This window comes from Trypanosoma brucei, chromosome 11, assembly GCF_000210295.1.
Source record: "Trypanosoma brucei gambiense DAL972 chromosome 11, complete sequence".
Classification (NCBI taxonomy): Eukaryota; Euglenozoa; class Kinetoplastea; order Trypanosomatida; family Trypanosomatidae; genus Trypanosoma; species Trypanosoma brucei.
Window position 1 is genome coordinate 1,792,356 of NC_026744.1, and position 18,735 is coordinate 1,811,090.

Sequence of the window (18,735 nt, forward strand, 5' to 3'; positions counted from 1 at the left end):
GAGAAGGGGGGAAAGAAAAGAAAGTTAAAGCCTTCTCAACAGTGGCAAACACACCCATGTGAACATTTCTCCTTACATATTCCCGTCACCATGGCCGAATGCTGTAAAAGGGAGGGGGCACTGACCGTTAAACTACGGCAGGGGGGAACAAAATCGACAAACACGAGAGAAATGTCTCGGCCGTGCTGCCTTTGGGTGGTTGCTCCCGTACTTCAATATTGCGCGGTGACGACACTTTGTCTAACAGCGCTTTGTTTTTCGGCACACCCCATTCGAGGGACTGCGAGGTTATAAGTTTCTAGCGACGCTCAGATTCCTGCATGCGGTTGATGCGCAGCGTAACCTCTCGCAATTCATCCCTCTGGCGTCTGTGCTGCTCTTGCAGGTGAAGTGCGCTCCTTGCAAACTCTGTATCTCGCGGTAACGTGAGAGTGTTTCTGTCAACGCCTTCATTGGCCGAAGCACCGTGAGGGTCCGCACCTGCAGAAGTGCCTCCAGGTTTGGTATTTGTAGAGCCTCCTCCGCGCACTGGTCGACGCAGCACTACAAACTTCATTTCCTGCCGATTTGCCGACTCTTCATGTGGCTGCTGAGATCGCTGCTGTTGCCGATGTAGACGAATACCGGCAGTAAGTTCCTGCTTTATGAGCCGCTCCGCCGCACCTCCCTTTGTGGCTGCAGAAGCCGCACGGAAAATGCCATCACGCTGAGTCTCGGACATCAATGCCCGTAACTTGGCGTCAAGATTGGCTTCCTCTATCCTCAGACGGAGAGCCTCGGCGGCGGCTATCTTCTTGTTGTCGTCATCTTCATCTTCATCTTCATCTTCATCTTCATCTTCATCTTCCTCCTCCTCCTCTTCGTCATCTGAGTATTCCTCTTCCTCGACATCTGAGTATTCCTCTTCCTCGTCATCCTCATCATCCATGTCATCATCCTCGTTTTCCTCAGAGATCATGTCCGAATCGCTGCGGCTGAACCCACTGAGGGTACTGCTATGACTGTAATCGCTGTCGAAATCAGGCGACTCATCACTACTACCGTCACTTTGAGTCGATACGTCATATTCCCCTCTTGCGTAGCTTTCACCGGCGTCACTCCCATGGCTGCTGACCGCATCGTAGACGTGATCCACATCTTGGGTCGACAATCCCATCAGGTTCTCTTCAACGTTTTCGGCTACCGTACTCTCAACCTGAGAGGACGATGCCGCACGTACTTGAACAGATGAAATGCGGCAATGGGGAAAGTCTTCACGGCAACTTTTTCTCATTTTCTCGCACATCCGGTCGTACCATACGTTGGCGGGCAGTACATGTTCCTCTTCGACTACCTTTGCATATGCCTCGGCTTCCTGCAGCGACTTTGGCAGTCGCATACCGGGAGGCGGAGCGGTAGACTCAGACACAGAATCTTGGGACCTCTCTTTCTCCTCACCACCGCGGTGCTTATCCCGTCCCTTAGGTTGCCCGACCCCGCTTCCCTGGCGCATACACTCATCTAACTGAGAAACTAATTCGTCAAGGCGTTGAGACAGGTCCAGAGGAAGTGCCCTGATAGTATACCTGTGCACAAATAGAAGCGCCATCATTTTACGCATCAACTGGTGGAGGCCCGCAAGGCGCTCTGCTGAGCGTGATCTGCTGTCCCGCTGCTGCCACGGCAAAAAGGTTAGGGACCCAGAAAGTAGACTGACACAACACCGTAAGCGGGAACAATCGGGGCTGCATCCATTCGGATGCGGTGTGTAGCAGAGGAGTTGAGCCACAATGTAGCTCACGAAGCGAAAGGAAAGAACACGAGCACGACAAAGGTGGGTAATAAATACACAATCCAAAAGACGCAAGCTCATCGAACGGTATTCTGCGTGCAATTGAGATGCCTCTGCATAATAGCGGATTTCTTCGGTCATTTCGACTGCCTCCACCTCTGTATCTCTTGGAACGACCTCCAAGTCACGTCGCAGATCCTCAGCAACCGTTTCCACAATGCGCAGAACCAATGACTCATGCCCAGCGCGGCCCAGGTCGGCAAGCAAATCAGCTAGTAGTGGAATATTGTCCCATTTAAGATGCTGCACATCGCGTAACGTGGCCACAAGCCCGTTTCGTTTGGCAGGGTCTTCCCACGGCACCTTTACTAGCTTCTCACAAACAAACTTGTACTTCTGCCGTGATAAGACGTCATTGAGTAGGTGCCGCACGTAAAGCTCAAGTGGAGAACGCTCAACTTGTGCGACGGGGCGCCTCGGGGCGGATGGAACGTGAAGGAAGTCAAGCGATGCCCTTATTAGGTCTGATCCCTCATCGTTTAAAGTCGTCTTCGATAACGCACTCTCGAGCTTACCCAACGCCTTGTTAAAAGGCTGCCGCGTCGTCTGGTTCCGAGACAGAAAGAATCCACAGTACTTCATGACAGAAGAAATTAAGTAGGGACTGATGCGACCATGTAAATCCTCCATCCCCACACGCAGCACACTAAATACAGCCAAATGTGCTATAGCACCGAATTTCGTCAAGTCACATATGTAGCGAACGGTGCCCTCTACCTGATCTCTCAATTTCTCCTCCGATATTCCACTGTCAGCCTTGCACAAAGATTTCCAATGGGCGTCCAACCTCCCGGCAATAAACTCACTCATGTCCGGAAAGTACTGGCTGAACTCCGCAATGCAACGTGAGAGGTAGGGCACCATATCAGGCTGCTGAACCCACGGAGAGTACCACACCTCCATCGCCAACAACATACGGCAATTTGTGAAGAATACACTCCCAAGTGCAACGCTTCCAGACGAATGCTCTAGCGGGCGTAGTGCCTCCTGCATGTACTGGACACACCACTTGTCAATGGCATCTGCGCTTCTGCACTGTTCAAGTTCTTCTAGCAACTGCAACACCACCGCATACTCATCGAACAAGGTTGCTGGTACAGCCAACCACGCAAGCCAGAGGCGTCGCTCCACCGTCGTGGACACCTTCATGTATGAGGGTGACCTGCTTTCGCCCACACACCGTGTGTCAGAGTTGGAGGCCGTATCCTTTCCTTCGCCTTCTTCTTTCCGCTTGTGAGCTTTTTTCTCCCTTGCGTCAGTAACCCCTGCACAGGGTGACTGGGCAAGAACCCCCTGTCGCCCAAGAGAATCCCAGCTTGGCTTCTCACTTAACAGCGATTTTAAAAGCTCATCCGATATGATCAAGAAATCTGGGACATACTCATAGAAGATGCGCTGCTCATCGCTCTCAAAGCGGTTTAGTGTCTCTGCTGCGGAGACGGCGTAGAACTTCTTCGTTGCCGACGTAACAACAATGCCCTTAGCAACCCGGGGCTCCAAAACTGTCAGCTTCACCGGGGGCGGCGTCGCGTATCCTAGCATACCAAGCAGGTTGTCACACGTCACGTGCAATCTCTCAACCTGTTCCGCTAACGCACGAAACTGCATATCCTCGGTAGAAGTCTTAACCACATTGCCTCGTGTGTCTCTCTGTTCCCCTAACAGCTGCCACCACTCCTCCAACTTCGTTTTGTGCCATAGGTAGGATTTCAGGGCTACTTTTGAAGTTGTAACTGCTAACGCAAAAAATTGCTCCTTCTCCGCATCTGTGCTGTCATACATACCCGGCATAATACGAACACACCTCAAGCGGGCCGCACTCAGCTCCACTGCCTGCTGAAGGGAGGCCTCATCAACAACATCCGATGTCTTTGTTGTAGGATTAAATACCCGACGAACTCCAGCGGATCCCACAAAAAATATATCTTCCCTCTTAGGCTTACTGATACCCGTAGTCAGCTCCATGGGCCCATGATAGTTGGCGAGATCGCTCAGTTGGACAGAGGTGTCTTCCACTGTGCCCTCCGCACCAAACAGACGGGAAACCACGGCGTTTGTTCCTCCAAGTATTTCTATACCGACCTCACGAATGATAAAAGCCGACAGCGATAGGACAGCTGCGGTAGTAGAAGGGGATAGAGGGGCCGATAAACGCTTTTCCACGACACCGTGTAGCAACCTGAGAAAAGCCAGAACAGGTTTTGCATCATCCAGCAGACCGGCGAGCCACCACTCGCAGGTCACCTTGACAACCAGACGCAGGTGGTTGAGCTCTTCCATCGGTGCTTTCATTGTGGACAGCGTGTTATTGCTGCTTCCAGGGGCAGCTGAAGCGACGCCGTTACTACTAGCAGTGGAACCTAGTGAACCTGCCCCTGCATTTCCATCGCCTCCACTAGGTCCCACAGGGGCTGCACCGACTTCCATACGCTGTATGGCTGCTTTCAGCTCCTCCATGCTAACGACCTTTTCAGCATTCTCCTTCACTCCCTTCTGCACCAACGGCCAAAAACTCTCATAACGCTGATGCACCTCGGAGCAGACAACGACAAAAGAATGAGCGTCACTGGCTTTCATTTTTGTCCCTTGGCAGAGGGACTGCACAACTCCCTGGGCGGCCTCCGAAGTAAACATGGCAAAACTAACAACGTCAAGCTGATCGAGTATTACTTTCTCTGATGCTTCTGCCGAATAGTCTTTAAACCGCTTGGCTAGGGCCGTCGCCTTCTTCAGGTTGGACGTCAAGGAAGGGGACTTTTCCGCAAATGCCATTCGTCCCGGTTGCGGATTCCTGTTTCGCTCCCGCAGCGTCATTCGTTCCGTAAGGAACTGGAGGACGCTTGAGCTCATTCGCTCCCACCTGAAATAATTCGGCCAACCTATTCGGTTTCTTGCTTTCCTTCACAACTGAAACGGGCCTTGGCACCGATCAGTATATATATATATATATATATTTTGGGAACGAAAACAGATATTTGTGCACTAAACTATGTAAGAAATATGCTTCTGCTCCTGTGAAAGCGCGTGAAAATTAAGAAAATAAGGTTTGTAAGTGCAGGGCAAGTACAATAGACTGCTACCCGGAAAAGGAACAGGGAAACGCATCCACGTAAGTACGCAGTTTGGAGCGCATCATATAACGCTCGCTCCTCACGCCCGGTCGTTGACACCACTGGTGGGTCCCAGGCCACCCGAATGAGGCTCACGAGCTCGTTTTTTCACTTGTTTGGTACTAATACGCCTTTGTACTAGTGTTTAAGGGGAGGGAAAGTGCCTTTTTTTTTTTACTCATTGCGGCCCATATCCCGTTCGATCAGGCACGAGCGAAAGGCTGGGCACTTCTGCTCTCGCAAAGATCCCCCCTCTATGAAGAAATATGAAATTCAACTGAAAAGTTCATGGCGCCTTTTCTTCTCTGTTGTTTTGATCATGTTGCAGACACTTATTCTATGGATATTTTCTGTAGGTGCTGATGATGACGTCAAGCATTTGGAGGCTAACCCAGGATTTCCCGAACAGCCATTCTCCTGCTACTACTACGTCCCTCTTTCACTTCCCCTCACACGCTCTCCCCCTTCTAGTCAACCGCAGAATACCCAGACGTCTGAGAGGCACTGGTCCATCATGTCTTGTGCAAACGGCTCTCCTACTTCTCGTTCGCCTCATTGTCACCGTCACCTACGGTTAATGCCGGCGACACTGTTGCATCGCGATGCTCCTCCGGAGAGGTTGCTGCCGGTGATGCAGTTGGTACACGAAACGGGACGTGTGAAGGGATCAGGACATGTGAGCCGAGGTAGACAGTGTTCAGCGCCTCCGAGCCGGCCTCAGACTTCACGAAGAAGCCGGGGAGTTGGATGCTTCCAGGATAACGCCTGAGCGCCTCTACGTTAATTTGCTTTTTCCCCATACATTCTTGCATGACACGGATGCCAAGATCGCATATTAAACGAGCCTTTTTGCTTCCGTGATTGTCAAGCTTATCATCCGTCTGTTTGATACGACTAAACAGTTCCATTACGAAACTCGCGCACTGGGCGCTCTGACGGAAAAGTTCGTCAAACAACAGGTGCCATACCCGCTGATATGCGATGAAATGACTATCACTCTCACTCTCGTAAAAAGTGTGATGCGCCATGAAGAGTACCAAAAAGGGTATACTGTACTCAAGAAAGCAACTGAGTGCTTCTCTGCTAGAGAGCGTAGCTCCCGACTGTGTCTGCCTGGAGCGTAGGTGGTTACCAACTTTGCAAAGGACGTCCCTCAGTTGCTGGTAGTCGCTTTTCGTCTCTTCGGAAATAGCAGTGAGAATGAGGCAGGCCACGTGCCGCATGTCACATCGACCGTTAGTAACATGCCGGAAAACTTTGTGTTGGATGGCGCGTCGTACCGCAGTTTCACTCTCCGCTGAAAGAACCACCGCCACCGCAAGCGCCCTTTCGATGGTTGACGAGGGATGGACAATGAGTTTCAACAACTGCTGGTTGATAGAGCGGCGCCGAAGGCACGCCCTGATAGACTGCGAATCAAACTCGCCGACTAGTTTGTAAGCGGACAGTAGAGTGTCGAGTACCTCGTTGGTTGAAATGCTGCCATCGCCTTCCGATGGAACGTACGTTGAAAGGGCTGACAAACATTTCGCGGCCGCATCAACAACCGCGCTGGCAAGCGACATGGAGGGTAGCTCGAGGCACTTCGCTTTCATGTGTGGGGTTTCACTTTCTGAGGATTTGTCGCGCGCAGCGACAAGAAGGTAATTAGTGACAGCGGGCACCAGCGACCCACCCTTTACCGATCGCTGCGCACAAGGGTCTTTTATGAGTACTGACAGAGCTTTTAGCAAGCACACGGCCCCGTTGTTAATCTCCGCAGCACTGTGACGAATGTGATGAGCCAACGTGTTCGCCAATTCCCCCACTTTGCAAAACTGCTCCAACCCACGGATCCGCGCGATTGCTATCAGGCAACGCGCCGCTTGCTTGCATACTTTCCCCTGCATTACGGGTGCGACGTCGTTAAGGAGCGGTCCGCCCGGGCGCTCACACAATGTACACAGGGTTTTAACAAGTCCACAGTTGCGGACAACGGTAGCGGTATCACCGCCTCCCGGGAAAATGGCCTGTTTTGATTCCTTTTCTCCATATTGGGACACGTAGCGGGCCCAGTCAGTTATGCAAAACAGCGTAAGTAGCACGTTTGAGGGAGTGGCACAAGCAGTCACACCCGCACACGCTTTTTCCAGAAGCTCAACAAGCGGCCCAACGCATGCTGGAAGAAATGCTGGTGTGGAACGACAACAAAACAATAGTGCACGTAGGAGGCCATTGACTTTGCCCTGCAGCGAAGCACATGGTTTTGGGGGTTTGCTTTCACGGCCAAGTCGGCAAATGTCACCCAACCGCGCAAGCAGCTCTTCTACATCCTCCACTTCAGTGGGGAGCATCATCTGCTTCGACAAGGAGTCCTGAACGAACTTCAGAACATGTTTGTCGACACGTCCCTCCAGCCCACGTATGAGACGCTCACGTTCCGTCGCGCACCGAGTGACACCTTCGGAGCAGCAGTTTATGAAAGCTCTCGAAACCCTGTCGTCCTTGGCGAGGAAAAGAGCGTTCCATTCTCCATGCTGAGAGTGAGATATACCCACAAGAAACTTCAGTATTCGATGTGCTTTGTTGGCCACCTCTTGGCCCTCTGCTGATCTGAGGTCAATGTTTCGCCCCTCTTCCCGTAGCTGAAAGAGTCGTAGAACACTGAGCCGGACCTGCGCCTTTTTACCCGCAAAAACAAGCAACCTGTCGAAACATTCCGGACTCATGTCACCACAAAGTACCGCCAAGCAGTTGGCGTATGTAGGTTCGTGTGACGTTTCTTTTTCGAAGTCGAATATGGGTATGTTTCGACGCTTCCGCTGCAGACCCTGAAGTTGTGACTGTGTCAACGCGGCGCCACCCTGAGGAGCTGTCTCTCTGGCAACTTTGGGTGGTGGAAGCATCGTTTCGAAAAGGGTCTCCAGCAGCATCACGCCTCCTTCCCAACTGGGGCACTCCAGCACGGCTTCCGGTATCCATGGATATGATTCCCTTCGGTAGATGATGCATAGATGCTCAACTGCCACCTGCCGCACTCTGAAGTTCTTATCCGCAATGAGCGGAGCAAGTGTCTCTTGCAGGCGCTCGCCTTTAACAAGCGATGGCGCAGCAGCAACAATTCTACCGTACGCGATGACGGCCGCCCGACGGACCTGTGCGTTCACATCAACGAGACGCTGCTCGACATGCTGCACGATCTCACCAGAAATGAGTAAATTTTCCGTTGTGCCCAACCTCGCTAGTTCTGAACGGACGGCTTCAACAGAAAGCTCCAACATCTCGATGCGCAGCGCGTGCGCAGTGTCTTCGAATCGCTCGAGGAGGACATTGAAAGTGCTACGGTACACTCGTATGGCGGCCTCATGGGCACCTAAAGCGGTAAAAAATCCACGCAGGAGAAACAAGCGTACCTCATCGTGCAGGTGCTGGAGATATGGCTCCAACGACGGCACAAGCTGGCAGACAAGATCTACGTGTAGCTCCGTAAGCGCCACCAAAAACTCCATTGCGCGACTAATGTCCCGAAGTCCCTGAGAACTCGCGTCCTTGTCATTGCCCGTCCCCTTCGCTGAAAGTAGCATGCTGACACCCTCCTTCACCATATCCGTAACAAAATCAGAAATCGCGGGCGGAATGACATCCACTTGCCCCAACAGCACACGAGCGGCGATGATGGCGCCCAAAGACTGTCGGCTTGAGGGCTCTTTATTTGCACGTGGGCAAATCGTTTCCACACCGCTACCTCCGCGGGCCCTGTTCGCAGCCGCACACCGCAGCAGCGCAGGTGATGCAGTGGCAATCACCTTCAGCAGTGGGGACAGTTGTTCTCGTGTTATAGCTGTTGTGGTAAGCAAAACATCATTGAGAATCTTCGCCATTTCTGACGCAGTTGTTGTGGTGATAGCGCTGCTGGTGCTTGAGGTGGAGGCGCCAGGCGCCGGTGTCCCAGACGCGTGCAAAACACTCGCAAACAAATATGTGAGACGTTCATCCAGAGGAAGTTTGCAGGATGGAATGACATGCACGAAGACGCGTGACACACTCGCACGTTCAATGATATTTTCGCACGTTTTCAGTGGTTTTCCGTCTCGAACAACCTCCACGAAGGGCGCCACAAGGCAAGTAAGAACGTCATCCGCGCGAGTCCGCCTGAATGGAAGTTGAGTTTCTGCCATTTTGTCAGCAGGACTGTTATGCAATCGTACGAGGTCGGAAAGCAAGCACCCAGTAATTTGCTGTACACCGGCTATACTGCTATTCAGATACCGAGGAGAAAGCAGCTCCTCCAAGAATGTTTTGTCCAGAGAAAACGGTGGTTGAACATTTCGAAGGAAGCGGTGGCATTTGAACAGCCACTGAAGCAGCTGCGCGTCAGCCTTCTCTTGAAGTAAGCTCCCAGACAAAATGGATGCATCCTCTTCTTCAAGCCGTGGTTTCTTCTCTTTTGCTGCTGCTAGCTGAGCCGCGGCATGTCCGCTGCTCCTTTTTGAACGCAATACTTTCCCAAGAGACATTCCGCTAAAAAAAAAATGTTTACACCTCTTCGGATGCTCCTTTGTTTGGCTTTCACTACCTCTTCTCCTAAAGCTGTTTCTTTGTGCAGGTGTTTCCGTATCCCTTCTTGTCCCTGTTCCAAGTGTAGAACTGCTGCTGCTTTGATTTTCTCTCCTCAAAGCGGATTTTCCTTTTGATGGAACGATTTACACAATGCAATGCGCTGTCTGCTGCAAATAAACAGGGAAATCAGGGTTAGTAAAGGGCATCACAGAAACAAGAAAGAACGTAAGGAGAAATTGGAAAGAGAACACAGGCGAGTCCAGCGGGGCCGTACACGTTAGCCTGAAGTCAGTCATACGCTACTGCGTAGAACCCGCAGCGAATACATTCACTTTTATTACGAGGCGACCATCCGCCCAACGCGCTGACAGGAAGATCATTAATAATAATATGGTATTGCACGAAAGACTCGATCTTATCCATTATTCGGGGTGACGGAAGTAAAGGGGCAAATGAATCCCCAGCCCGTAGACCCATGACTGAAACATGTAAAAGTTTTTTTTTTTTGAAACAAAAAAGACGGGGTAAAAAGGGGTAACAGCAGCAAAAACACTGGACTGAGTGACGTGGCTCATCATAGGGATGGAAACAAAAAACACACGTCCCCCCTCCGCTCCTTGTTTCATCTTCCTCCCCGACATAATTCTTCATCTTTATGCTCTCGTTTGCCTGTTAGCAACCCCCACTGTTCGATTTGCTTCCTTCACATTTTAATGTTTCATCCCACTAATTCCCACACGAAAGCATTGGTCTCATTGACATACACCAACCCCACACAAATGCTAAACCTCTCTCATTCAAATACATTTGTATATGTATGCATACGTGTGCGTGCACGCTTTCGTATGATTGTGTGCATACTTGTTGTGGAGCCCCGGAGTAACTCTGTTTTCCTTATGGGCTGGCGCGGTATCGCTTGCTCCCCGCTCCGAGGCGACATAAAAAAGCACAAAGAAAAATGAGAAAAGGCATGGTGAAAATATACTACAAAACTCCAAAACTTATGTTACCTTCCCCACACAAACACAGACGCGCACACACACATATATGCCATTCCTTCGCTTTATGTCTTGCGGCATATTCGCTCCTCACCTCGCAATATCTTTTGGGGGTTCTTAAAGTCTATGAAACTCACAGCATCGTATCCGCTTCCTTTCTACAGCCTTTCGTCCTCTTCCTTTACCTTCACCCACCTTCATGAACTCTTTTGGGTTTCTCTTTTGTCACTTTTCCTGCTGATGAGACCTGAATGGAGGGCAGTCGCGAAATAACAATAATTATAACGGGTGAATACATAAGTAAGAGCAGACCCCAAGGACACACACACATACACGGAACCTCGCGGCGTCGTTCCTCGATTATTACGTCTTCACTCACCCACCCAGTCATCGATATTTGACTAGTACCGTCTTGTGGTTGGAAAGCTTAACGCTCTCTCATCGCATGACTGAACTTGAGGCAACTCGCTTCGCTTCCGGTATTCAGCAGCCCAAATGATGTGGTGTCAAAAAGACCACTGCGCAGTGGGGAATCTCAACCCTTCCTCACTGCGTGACTGAGTTTCAGACGGCTCACCACCAATACTTGAAGGCCCAAATGACTTGATGCCAAATAAACCAATACCCGGTGAAGTGCTGAGATTCGCTATGGGTGTTGATACATATGTGTAGCGCGGTTTCTCGGGGAAGGCGCAACCTGCAGTCATCGAACTGCTCCCAGAATAGGGAACAGAAGGGGAGCTGGTCTGAGGTGACAAACGTAGCAGTGGATCACTCGGTACACCATTAGGTGTGAAACCAGCATGTGGCACCGCGCCGCTTGCCGGCTGCGCTGATATTGGGGGTGTTGGGGTATACGGGGCGGCATTGGCGTCAAGCGAAAAACGTGACGTGGAATCGGGGGCACCAAAAACTGCTGTGACGGTAAATCCACCGTTGCTTGTGGGGCTACTCCTGTCTGTAATGGGTGCATCGTCACTAACCTCGCACGTGAGTTGTGAAATATCAATCGGGTGTTGGTGCCGCTGTGAAGGCGGAGGTGAGGATGCATCACAAGTGACTGCCAGAGAGCTGAGAGCATTTCCGCCGTTGTTATTTGCCAGCATCGTAGTAAACGGCGGACGCTTCGAGTATAATTCCCACGATAGATCCATGGCAAGACAACCTGTCGCGGGGGGCGCAAAGCTGCTACCCCCACCCACCGTGCCCGCCGATCGCGGCAACGGAACGGACACCCCCGCACCGTTTATGGAGCTGCCGGTTACGCCAACTGGGCTAACTGCACGTGTCCCCGTTGTTCCTTGTTCAGCAGGATGGAGTTGGGGTGTGAGGTTGGTAGAGGGAGGCGTGCCCGCGGATGCGTCCAGAGCCGAGTCCTTCGTTGCTGCGAACACAAGAAAAGACTGGACATCGTCGATAGCCAGCTTGTCGTGGCGCGTTGCCGTCAGCCCCGGTATGTTCAGAGCCACCGGCATGTCTGCACCTCGATGTTGCCCAAACCCTTCCCACTCCTTTTTGCGTTCCACCAGGGCCTTCTTGTCTTTCTCAATGCTCGACAAAGTTTCACACAAACTTTTGAATTGGCGTCGGAGCTCCTCTAGCTTGCGGTTGTCCTCCTCAATTTGATTCTGGAGTCTCTGCACATTTTCTTCCTCTTTGGCCTTTTCTTTTGACAGTTTTGCAACTTGGGTGCGATTGGCGGCAACCGTTTGAGTTAATGAGTTCAACTCGCGCTGCAGTTCCGGGTTGGGTCCAACCTTTGCAAGAAGCGCCTTACGTTCACGTTCTTTCTTCTTCTGTACGGCCTTCTGACAACCCCTGTTGTAGTCATCCATCAGCTGGCGGTGAGCGTTGACACACATTTTATTGAGAGCCTCACGTTCCTGAGTTTCGAGTTTTTCAAGCTTTTGAACGGCCTTCTCTACCTCCTTTCGGCGTTTCCCCTCCGCTGCCGAGGTTCCCGTCAGTTCTGCCGAGTTTACTTGATGTGAACCCGAGACACCCTTTCCGCTGTTGGTGTTGCTGGTGGTCTTTTTACTTCCGCTGTCAGCAAAGGGAGTTCCATCGAGGTTAAGCAAGTTAAGGGCAAACTGGAATGTGAGGCGGTCTTCTGCGGAATTGTAGAGTCTGTAGTCACGCTGTGCATTGGCCTGGCTGCGCAAGGCGACGGTGAGCTGAACAAAGTTGTCGTAACCAACCAGCTCACCTGGCGCAGCCTCTACTTCCTTTTCCAGGAACAGTACCGGACGTTCCTTGAGGGCATTTTGACTTGATAAATCCTCTCCATTCCCCTCACTGCCGTTGTTGTTGTTGTTGTTGTTGTTGTTTTTGTTGTTCCTCCGCTTCCTCTTTGGGTCCTGCGACCGAATCACCATACGGGCACGCAGAGGACCACTATGACGATGCCACACGTGGAAAGTCAGCTCATTGTCACATAGCATTAATATAGCTTGCCATCTTATTTTTTTGCAGCTGAATTGGTTGCTTATCAGGCGATGTAGCGGTAGCTCCTCCAGAAGTTCAGCATTGTCAACAGTACAGGTGTAGCGGCCAGGAGCATGTTCGTGAATCTGCATCTGTGGCATCAACGGGCACTTAGTAACGGGAGGAAAGCCGCGGCACATAGGGTAGAAGTGACTGCTTATTTTTTCCGCAAGGCACTCAGCCCTCACATTGAAGTCAAGGGATTCCTTCCCTGCACAATCGGTGGAAATGGAAAGCTCTCGGCAGATATCCTCCAACAGGGGCAAGGGAAGCGGGGAAAAATACATGAAGACGGCGAGGGCGGAAGCCGCCATGCAAACGACATCTTTCTGGCAGTCGCAATCCTTGTAGCCGAAGGCATGTGAGAAATATTCCAACTTCTTGCCTCCCAACGATTTAATTTGCCTCCTCAGATATAATAGCTTCTCCATCCGCTCCTCTTCACGAATTCCTGAGGACGTGGTTACGCCGTTAGCATTGTTGCCACTCCCACCTGCGATGCTTCCTTCCCTGCCGCTCTCAAGGGATGCGGTGTTGACACTCACATTACACTTGCCTCGCCGTTGTTTGCTGTTTGGTGGTTCGGACGACGACGATGCGAACCCGCGTTGGTCCATGCGATCTGATGTGGCTAGGCAAATTGAAACAGTGAGAGAGCAAATCCTGCTCGCAATGCCCACGCGACAGGCATCTTCCCCATATTCTTCCCCTCCAACTCCCCAGTACTTCGCTGCCGGTCGCAGTGTGCTTGCGCTTAGCGGCGCCAACTTGTTAACAATTGCGCTGTGCTCATCGGTATCGTCGAGATACGAAAGCTGAGAATCGCCGCCACTCTCGCTGCTCCCTGCGTAAAGCACGTCCCCATCTTCATCCCCATCGTCGGCAGATTGGTCCCTTGCGGTAAAGGATTGGCAGCACACCTTGAGGTCCCTTTCAGTGAGCAAAAGGTATGGCGGAAGAGACACGTCGCCTTCGCCCCCCCTGCGTGCAAGAAATGGAAGGTCTGAAGTAAGAATGGGGCAATGATCCCCTTTAGGTACCACCAAGCCATTTGTACACGACGAGGCCGAGTTCACTATCATCTCCAGGGTGTGAGAACCGCCATTCTCGGTGGCTTCCACCCCACCCGTGTTTTCTAGTGAGGCCCGTGTCTCTTCGTCGACCTCCCGATCAACAGAGTGAATGAGGGACACATTCGTGCAACTTCCTGCTTCAAACTTTCCCGCAATAAACGTTCCCTTCAGGCTCGCGTATTCTACTGCTGCCCTCTTCGAGTTACACCGCGAAGAATCGATCCCGCTTGGGTTCGCGGCACAAGTGGCCTCTTGGTTGGAAGCAGACGTGGCAACGCTGCCCCTGTTGCTACTTTTCTCTTCGCTTCCACTGGAAGTGCGAGGTGAGAAGTCCCCCGGATGTGCAGAGGCCGCTGTGGCTGGAACTGGGCCAACAATACCCCTGCGCCGCTTTTTACTCGGAAGGGAGCTCACCTTATTATTTTGAACGTGTTCCGTTGAGCTAACAACTGACGAGGCACCACTCTCACTCTGGCAGCCCGCAGAGTGGGTCGATACTCCCCGCAGCGAACTTCCTTTGCCCCCGCGCAGTAAGTTAAGTGCATATGCTGTATTGGCATCACATGAGGTAGTGGGGCCACTAGAGCCACAATCCTCGCTGGTATCCTTATTCAGAGGTCGTCCCTTTTTATCCGTCACCGCGGGTTTCGGCTGTGAGTAATTGCCCATGCGCGCCCCCAAGTGGGAAACGTCCCCACCGCAGGTGGTTTTCCCATTGCGCGGCACGGACTCCATAAGGGCCCCTACCGACGGGTGTGCGCTGCGATGCGAGTGGCGGGGGGGGGGGGGCGAAGAGCACTCGTTCAATTTGAGAATTATTCTTTTTATGCACGTGTGTATATGGTGTATGATTCCCCTCCCCTCTCTCCCTTGCAATTGTTCGGCGGGAACGGCTGTATTAACACGTTCTTGCTTCCACAGGTATTGCACTCCTCCTGCTCCTGTTCTCGTCTGCTTTCACCCCTTCCTTTTCTGCAAATACGTTGGCTCACTTGCCACTGTCCTCCTGCCACCTTCCACAGTGAAGACTCCCTCTTCCGCAGGGGTTATTTGGATTTCTAAGATTTCTTCCCTTTTCCTTTCCCTCTCCCTTCACTCGCGCCAGCTGGTGCACTTCTCCACTTGAATTCCTTCCGCTTAGCGACACCTTTTCTTTTCACTATCCCCTCTCCTTTACTTTTTCCCCCTCCTATTTGTCACTTTCCTCTTTTTTCTTAATTAATTTCCGAATGCACCCTTCTGTGTTCTCTCTTCCTTTATTTTCTCCGTCACTCTCGTCACTCTTGTCTCTCTCTCTCGTCACACACAGTCAGATACACCGCTTGCTTACCTTAGAAATAAACGTGAAAACTCACCTTCGCTTTGGCAGTCCTCACTTGTAATAATGGTGGTTTCGCTGGATTACTAAGTACGTGCGCGAGGAAACAGATGAATATATTCAAGTATGTTGCGCAGAAAAGAAGGGGTAAAAGAAGAGAGAAGAAAAAGTAAGATAATTGTAGCATTCTTTTTTTTCTTTGCCCACAGTAGTGCATACTCAGTTAAACTTTTCATCAGCGGTGAGGTAGGTCCAGGATATAAAACATCCGCATAAAATGCATAAAAGAAGGTTGGGCTGCGTAAAACAGGTAAAAGTAAAAAAAAAGGAAAGTGAAAAATGAAAACTCAATGAGAAATACGGAAAAGAAAAGAGCGATCATCTTCAAGTTGAAAGAAGAAGATGCATCCACATTTCCATTTATGAGGAAAGGGTTGTTGCACTCTTTCTTTCTTTCCCTCCTTTTTGCTCCTCCACTTCCTTCCATTCCTTTGCCATCTCTTCTTCTTCTTCACCCTCTTCCTTATTTTCCTGCATACTGCCATTCCTTCTGCATCAGCTTTCACTCGTTTTGTGTTTTTCCTTGCTTTTTTTTTTGCTTTCTTTAATTTTTTTTATTCCCCTCCCTTTACAAGAACTTCGCTCTGGTCACGCTCTCCGTCTCTCTCTCTCTCTCTCCCTCTTCCTCTTCCTCTCTCTCTTCCTTTTTCTCCTCCTCCTTCACCCACGTAACCACTAAATCACACCGCTTCCCCTTTCACACTCACACAAACACGCATGAGCATATATATATATATATCGTGTACAAAACAATAAAAATAAAGAAGAACACTTACACATTGCCGCCTCAAGCGCCCTCTCTCCTTTTCCTTTTGTATGTCTCATTCACTTACTTCGTCTCTCTCCTTCTTAATCCATTTCCCCTCCCCTCCCCTCCATACACACACACACACACACCTTCCACCTCTCTCTCCCTCCCCCTTTCCTTTATTTCTTTCTTTCCTCCACACACACACATAAGTACAAACATAAATATATAAATATATATTATGAACAAGCACACAAATATGTATCTTATTCAGCCTCTTCGTGTGATGTTTCACTTCATCATTCGCCTTCCTCTCTCTCTCTCTTTTCTCTCTCTTTTTTTTTTTTTAAATGCCGGTGGTAGCGGTGACGTGACGGTAAGGATGAAGGGATACGGGACGTGAAAGTGGCAGTTAAGCAAATAATGTAAAGAACAAAAAAATTGAAGGGACACTTGAAGATTTTAAGGAAGATGTGAAACAGAGAAAGAAAAACACAGGTAGGCAACGGTCCACTTATTTATATAGTATTATTATGAAGATGGTGGATGATTTTTGTTTTAGTTTTTAACAGGGCGGTGAAAGGGGCTAAAACAGTGGGAGGAGGTAAAGGTAACAGGTGATGTGAGAGAGAGAGGAAAAAAAAAAAAGCACACACACACACACACACACAAAAGAAATTATTCAAGACGACGAAAAAAGAAAAAAAGAAGGAGAAAACATGGTGAAAACAAAAAAAAACAAAAAAGAAAGGGAAAGGAAGCGAACGAACGGACAAACGGAAACCAGCAGCTCTTTGAGATCCCTAAGGTCTTACTCTTGTCTCTCTCACATATTCCCTCTTTCCTCTTCCCTCTTTTCTCCACACCTCCCGAGCCGCACAAAATGTAAAATAATAATAATAGTAGTAGTAATGGTGATGGTATAAATAATAAAAATAATAATAACAATCGGCCTCCGTGTGTATGACAAAACAAAAAAAAACAAAGATGGAGGGAAGAAAGAGAAAGAGAGGTGATAGAAAATAAATAAAATCAACAAGTGGGGGGGGGGAAGACGGAGCCTCACCTTTTTTGTAACTTTCCGTTGTGGTGTGGAGAAAAAAAAGGAGGGGAGATGTGGAAACAAAGATAGACATGTGCACCATGCATTGCGCTCATTTTGCATTTGCATATATAAATATGTATAAATATATATATATATATATATGTATAAATTTTATTTTATTTTTCTTCCTTCCCAAGTAAAAATTCCTATCTTCCTTCCCTTTGCACTACCCTGCTTGTTTGCTTGCTTATTCTCCGCTGCGGCTGCTGCACACCTCCCAATACCCATCCTTCATCTCAGTTTCCTTCCCCTTCCCTTTTCCTTTTCCTTTTCTTTTTCTTTTGTATTCTTTCCTACTTCACTTCCTCACTAACTCTTCCATCTCCTCACTCTCCTTTTCGTACATACACATTACAGGGAAAAAAAAAAGAAGGAGGAAAGGTAGAGGTAGAGGGGGAAAAAAAAAAATAAAAGTGTAAACACAAGAAGTAACAAATGCAAAGGGAAAAAAGGAAAAGAAAACAACGGTGAGGAAGGGAAGAAGTAAAGGAGTTGCTGAAGGGGGAAATCGCTACAGGATGAGGGTGCCACCAAAACATCGATCGCCAATAACACAAATAACAACAACAATAACAATAGCAACAACAGTACATATTGGTGTCAACATAATGATGATGCGGACGGAGTAAAAGCTCTAAAAAGAGAAAAAAAAAAGAGAAAAAAGCGAGGGCTGCAAAGAAGTATTACTCGTTGTTTTATTCTTCGGCTCGGTTCGCTCATACACGCCACACACAAAAAAAAAACGCGTGACCACACGCGTTCACGCAATTTTCTGTGCACACTTATCCGCCAACCTCAACCACCCACCTCCTCATCTATCTTGTACGGGTATTTCCCCCGCTCACCTACTTCTTGGCTTGTTTGGATTTCACGTTTATTATTATTATTATTATTATTATTATTGTTACTTACCTTGCCTCTCACGAAATTAGACGCAACGAAGGGGAAACTTCAGCCTCCTTCTTCATTCACGTTTCGAAGTCGTTGGGGAGGAGTGTCTCTCGGATGCAGAAAAAAAAAAATAATAAAGGGAAAGCATGGCAACCCGGAGGTCCCCATCACCCCAACAACTGTCCTAAGTCGTACTGCATAAAAATAAACTTAGGGCAAGAAAAAGCATGGGACATTGAAGGTCGCAGTAGCAGACCCCGTCTAGAGGAGTTCCTAAAGCGATCACACACTTGTGAGCAACTGGTGCAATCGGCAGCTGACTGATACGGAGTACTTGAGACCATGCGTTTGGTGTACCTTCAATTACAGGCATACACCTGACAAACACACACACACACACACACGCGCGCGCATGAACACTCCCCACGTATTTTGTCATTTACCGTTTTCCTTCACCCATCCACAACAGCTCATCTTTCCCTTCATATTCCACACATCCGCAACTATTCCTTCACTCACTAGAGAACTCTTTCTTGACACACACCCAACAATAGGTGGTCGCTGCGTCATATGCTCAT

General features: G+C 49.6%; 3 protein-coding genes across 3 annotated transcripts; all 3 read right to left on the minus strand.

Moving 5' to 3' along the window:
• Nucleotides 1-298: 298 nt before the first annotated feature.
• Nucleotides 299-4,681, minus strand: TbgDal_XI7230 (hypothetical protein, conserved; the record flags this gene model as incomplete). The annotated part of the gene is made up of 1 exon (XM_011781567.1): nucleotides 299-4,681. The coding sequence occupies one exon, from the start codon at nucleotides 4,679-4,681 to the stop codon at nucleotides 299-301; it is 4,383 nt and encodes a 1,460-aa protein (XP_011779869.1).
• A 796-nt stretch (nucleotides 4,682-5,477) lies between these two features.
• Nucleotides 5,478-9,437, minus strand: TbgDal_XI7240 (hypothetical protein, conserved; the record flags this gene model as incomplete). Its single annotated transcript, XM_011781568.1, has 1 exon — nucleotides 5,478-9,437. One exon carries the CDS (start codon nucleotides 9,435-9,437, stop codon nucleotides 5,478-5,480), a length of 3,960 nt encoding a protein of 1,319 aa, XP_011779870.1.
• A 1,547-nt stretch (nucleotides 9,438-10,984) lies between these two features.
• TbgDal_XI7250 (hypothetical protein, conserved) lies at nucleotides 10,985-14,770 on the minus strand (the record flags this gene model as incomplete). The annotated part of the gene is made up of 1 exon (XM_011781569.1): nucleotides 10,985-14,770. The coding sequence occupies one exon, from the start codon at nucleotides 14,768-14,770 to the stop codon at nucleotides 10,985-10,987; it is 3,786 nt and encodes a 1,261-aa protein (XP_011779871.1).
• Between the last annotated feature and the right edge of the window lie 3,965 nt (nucleotides 14,771-18,735).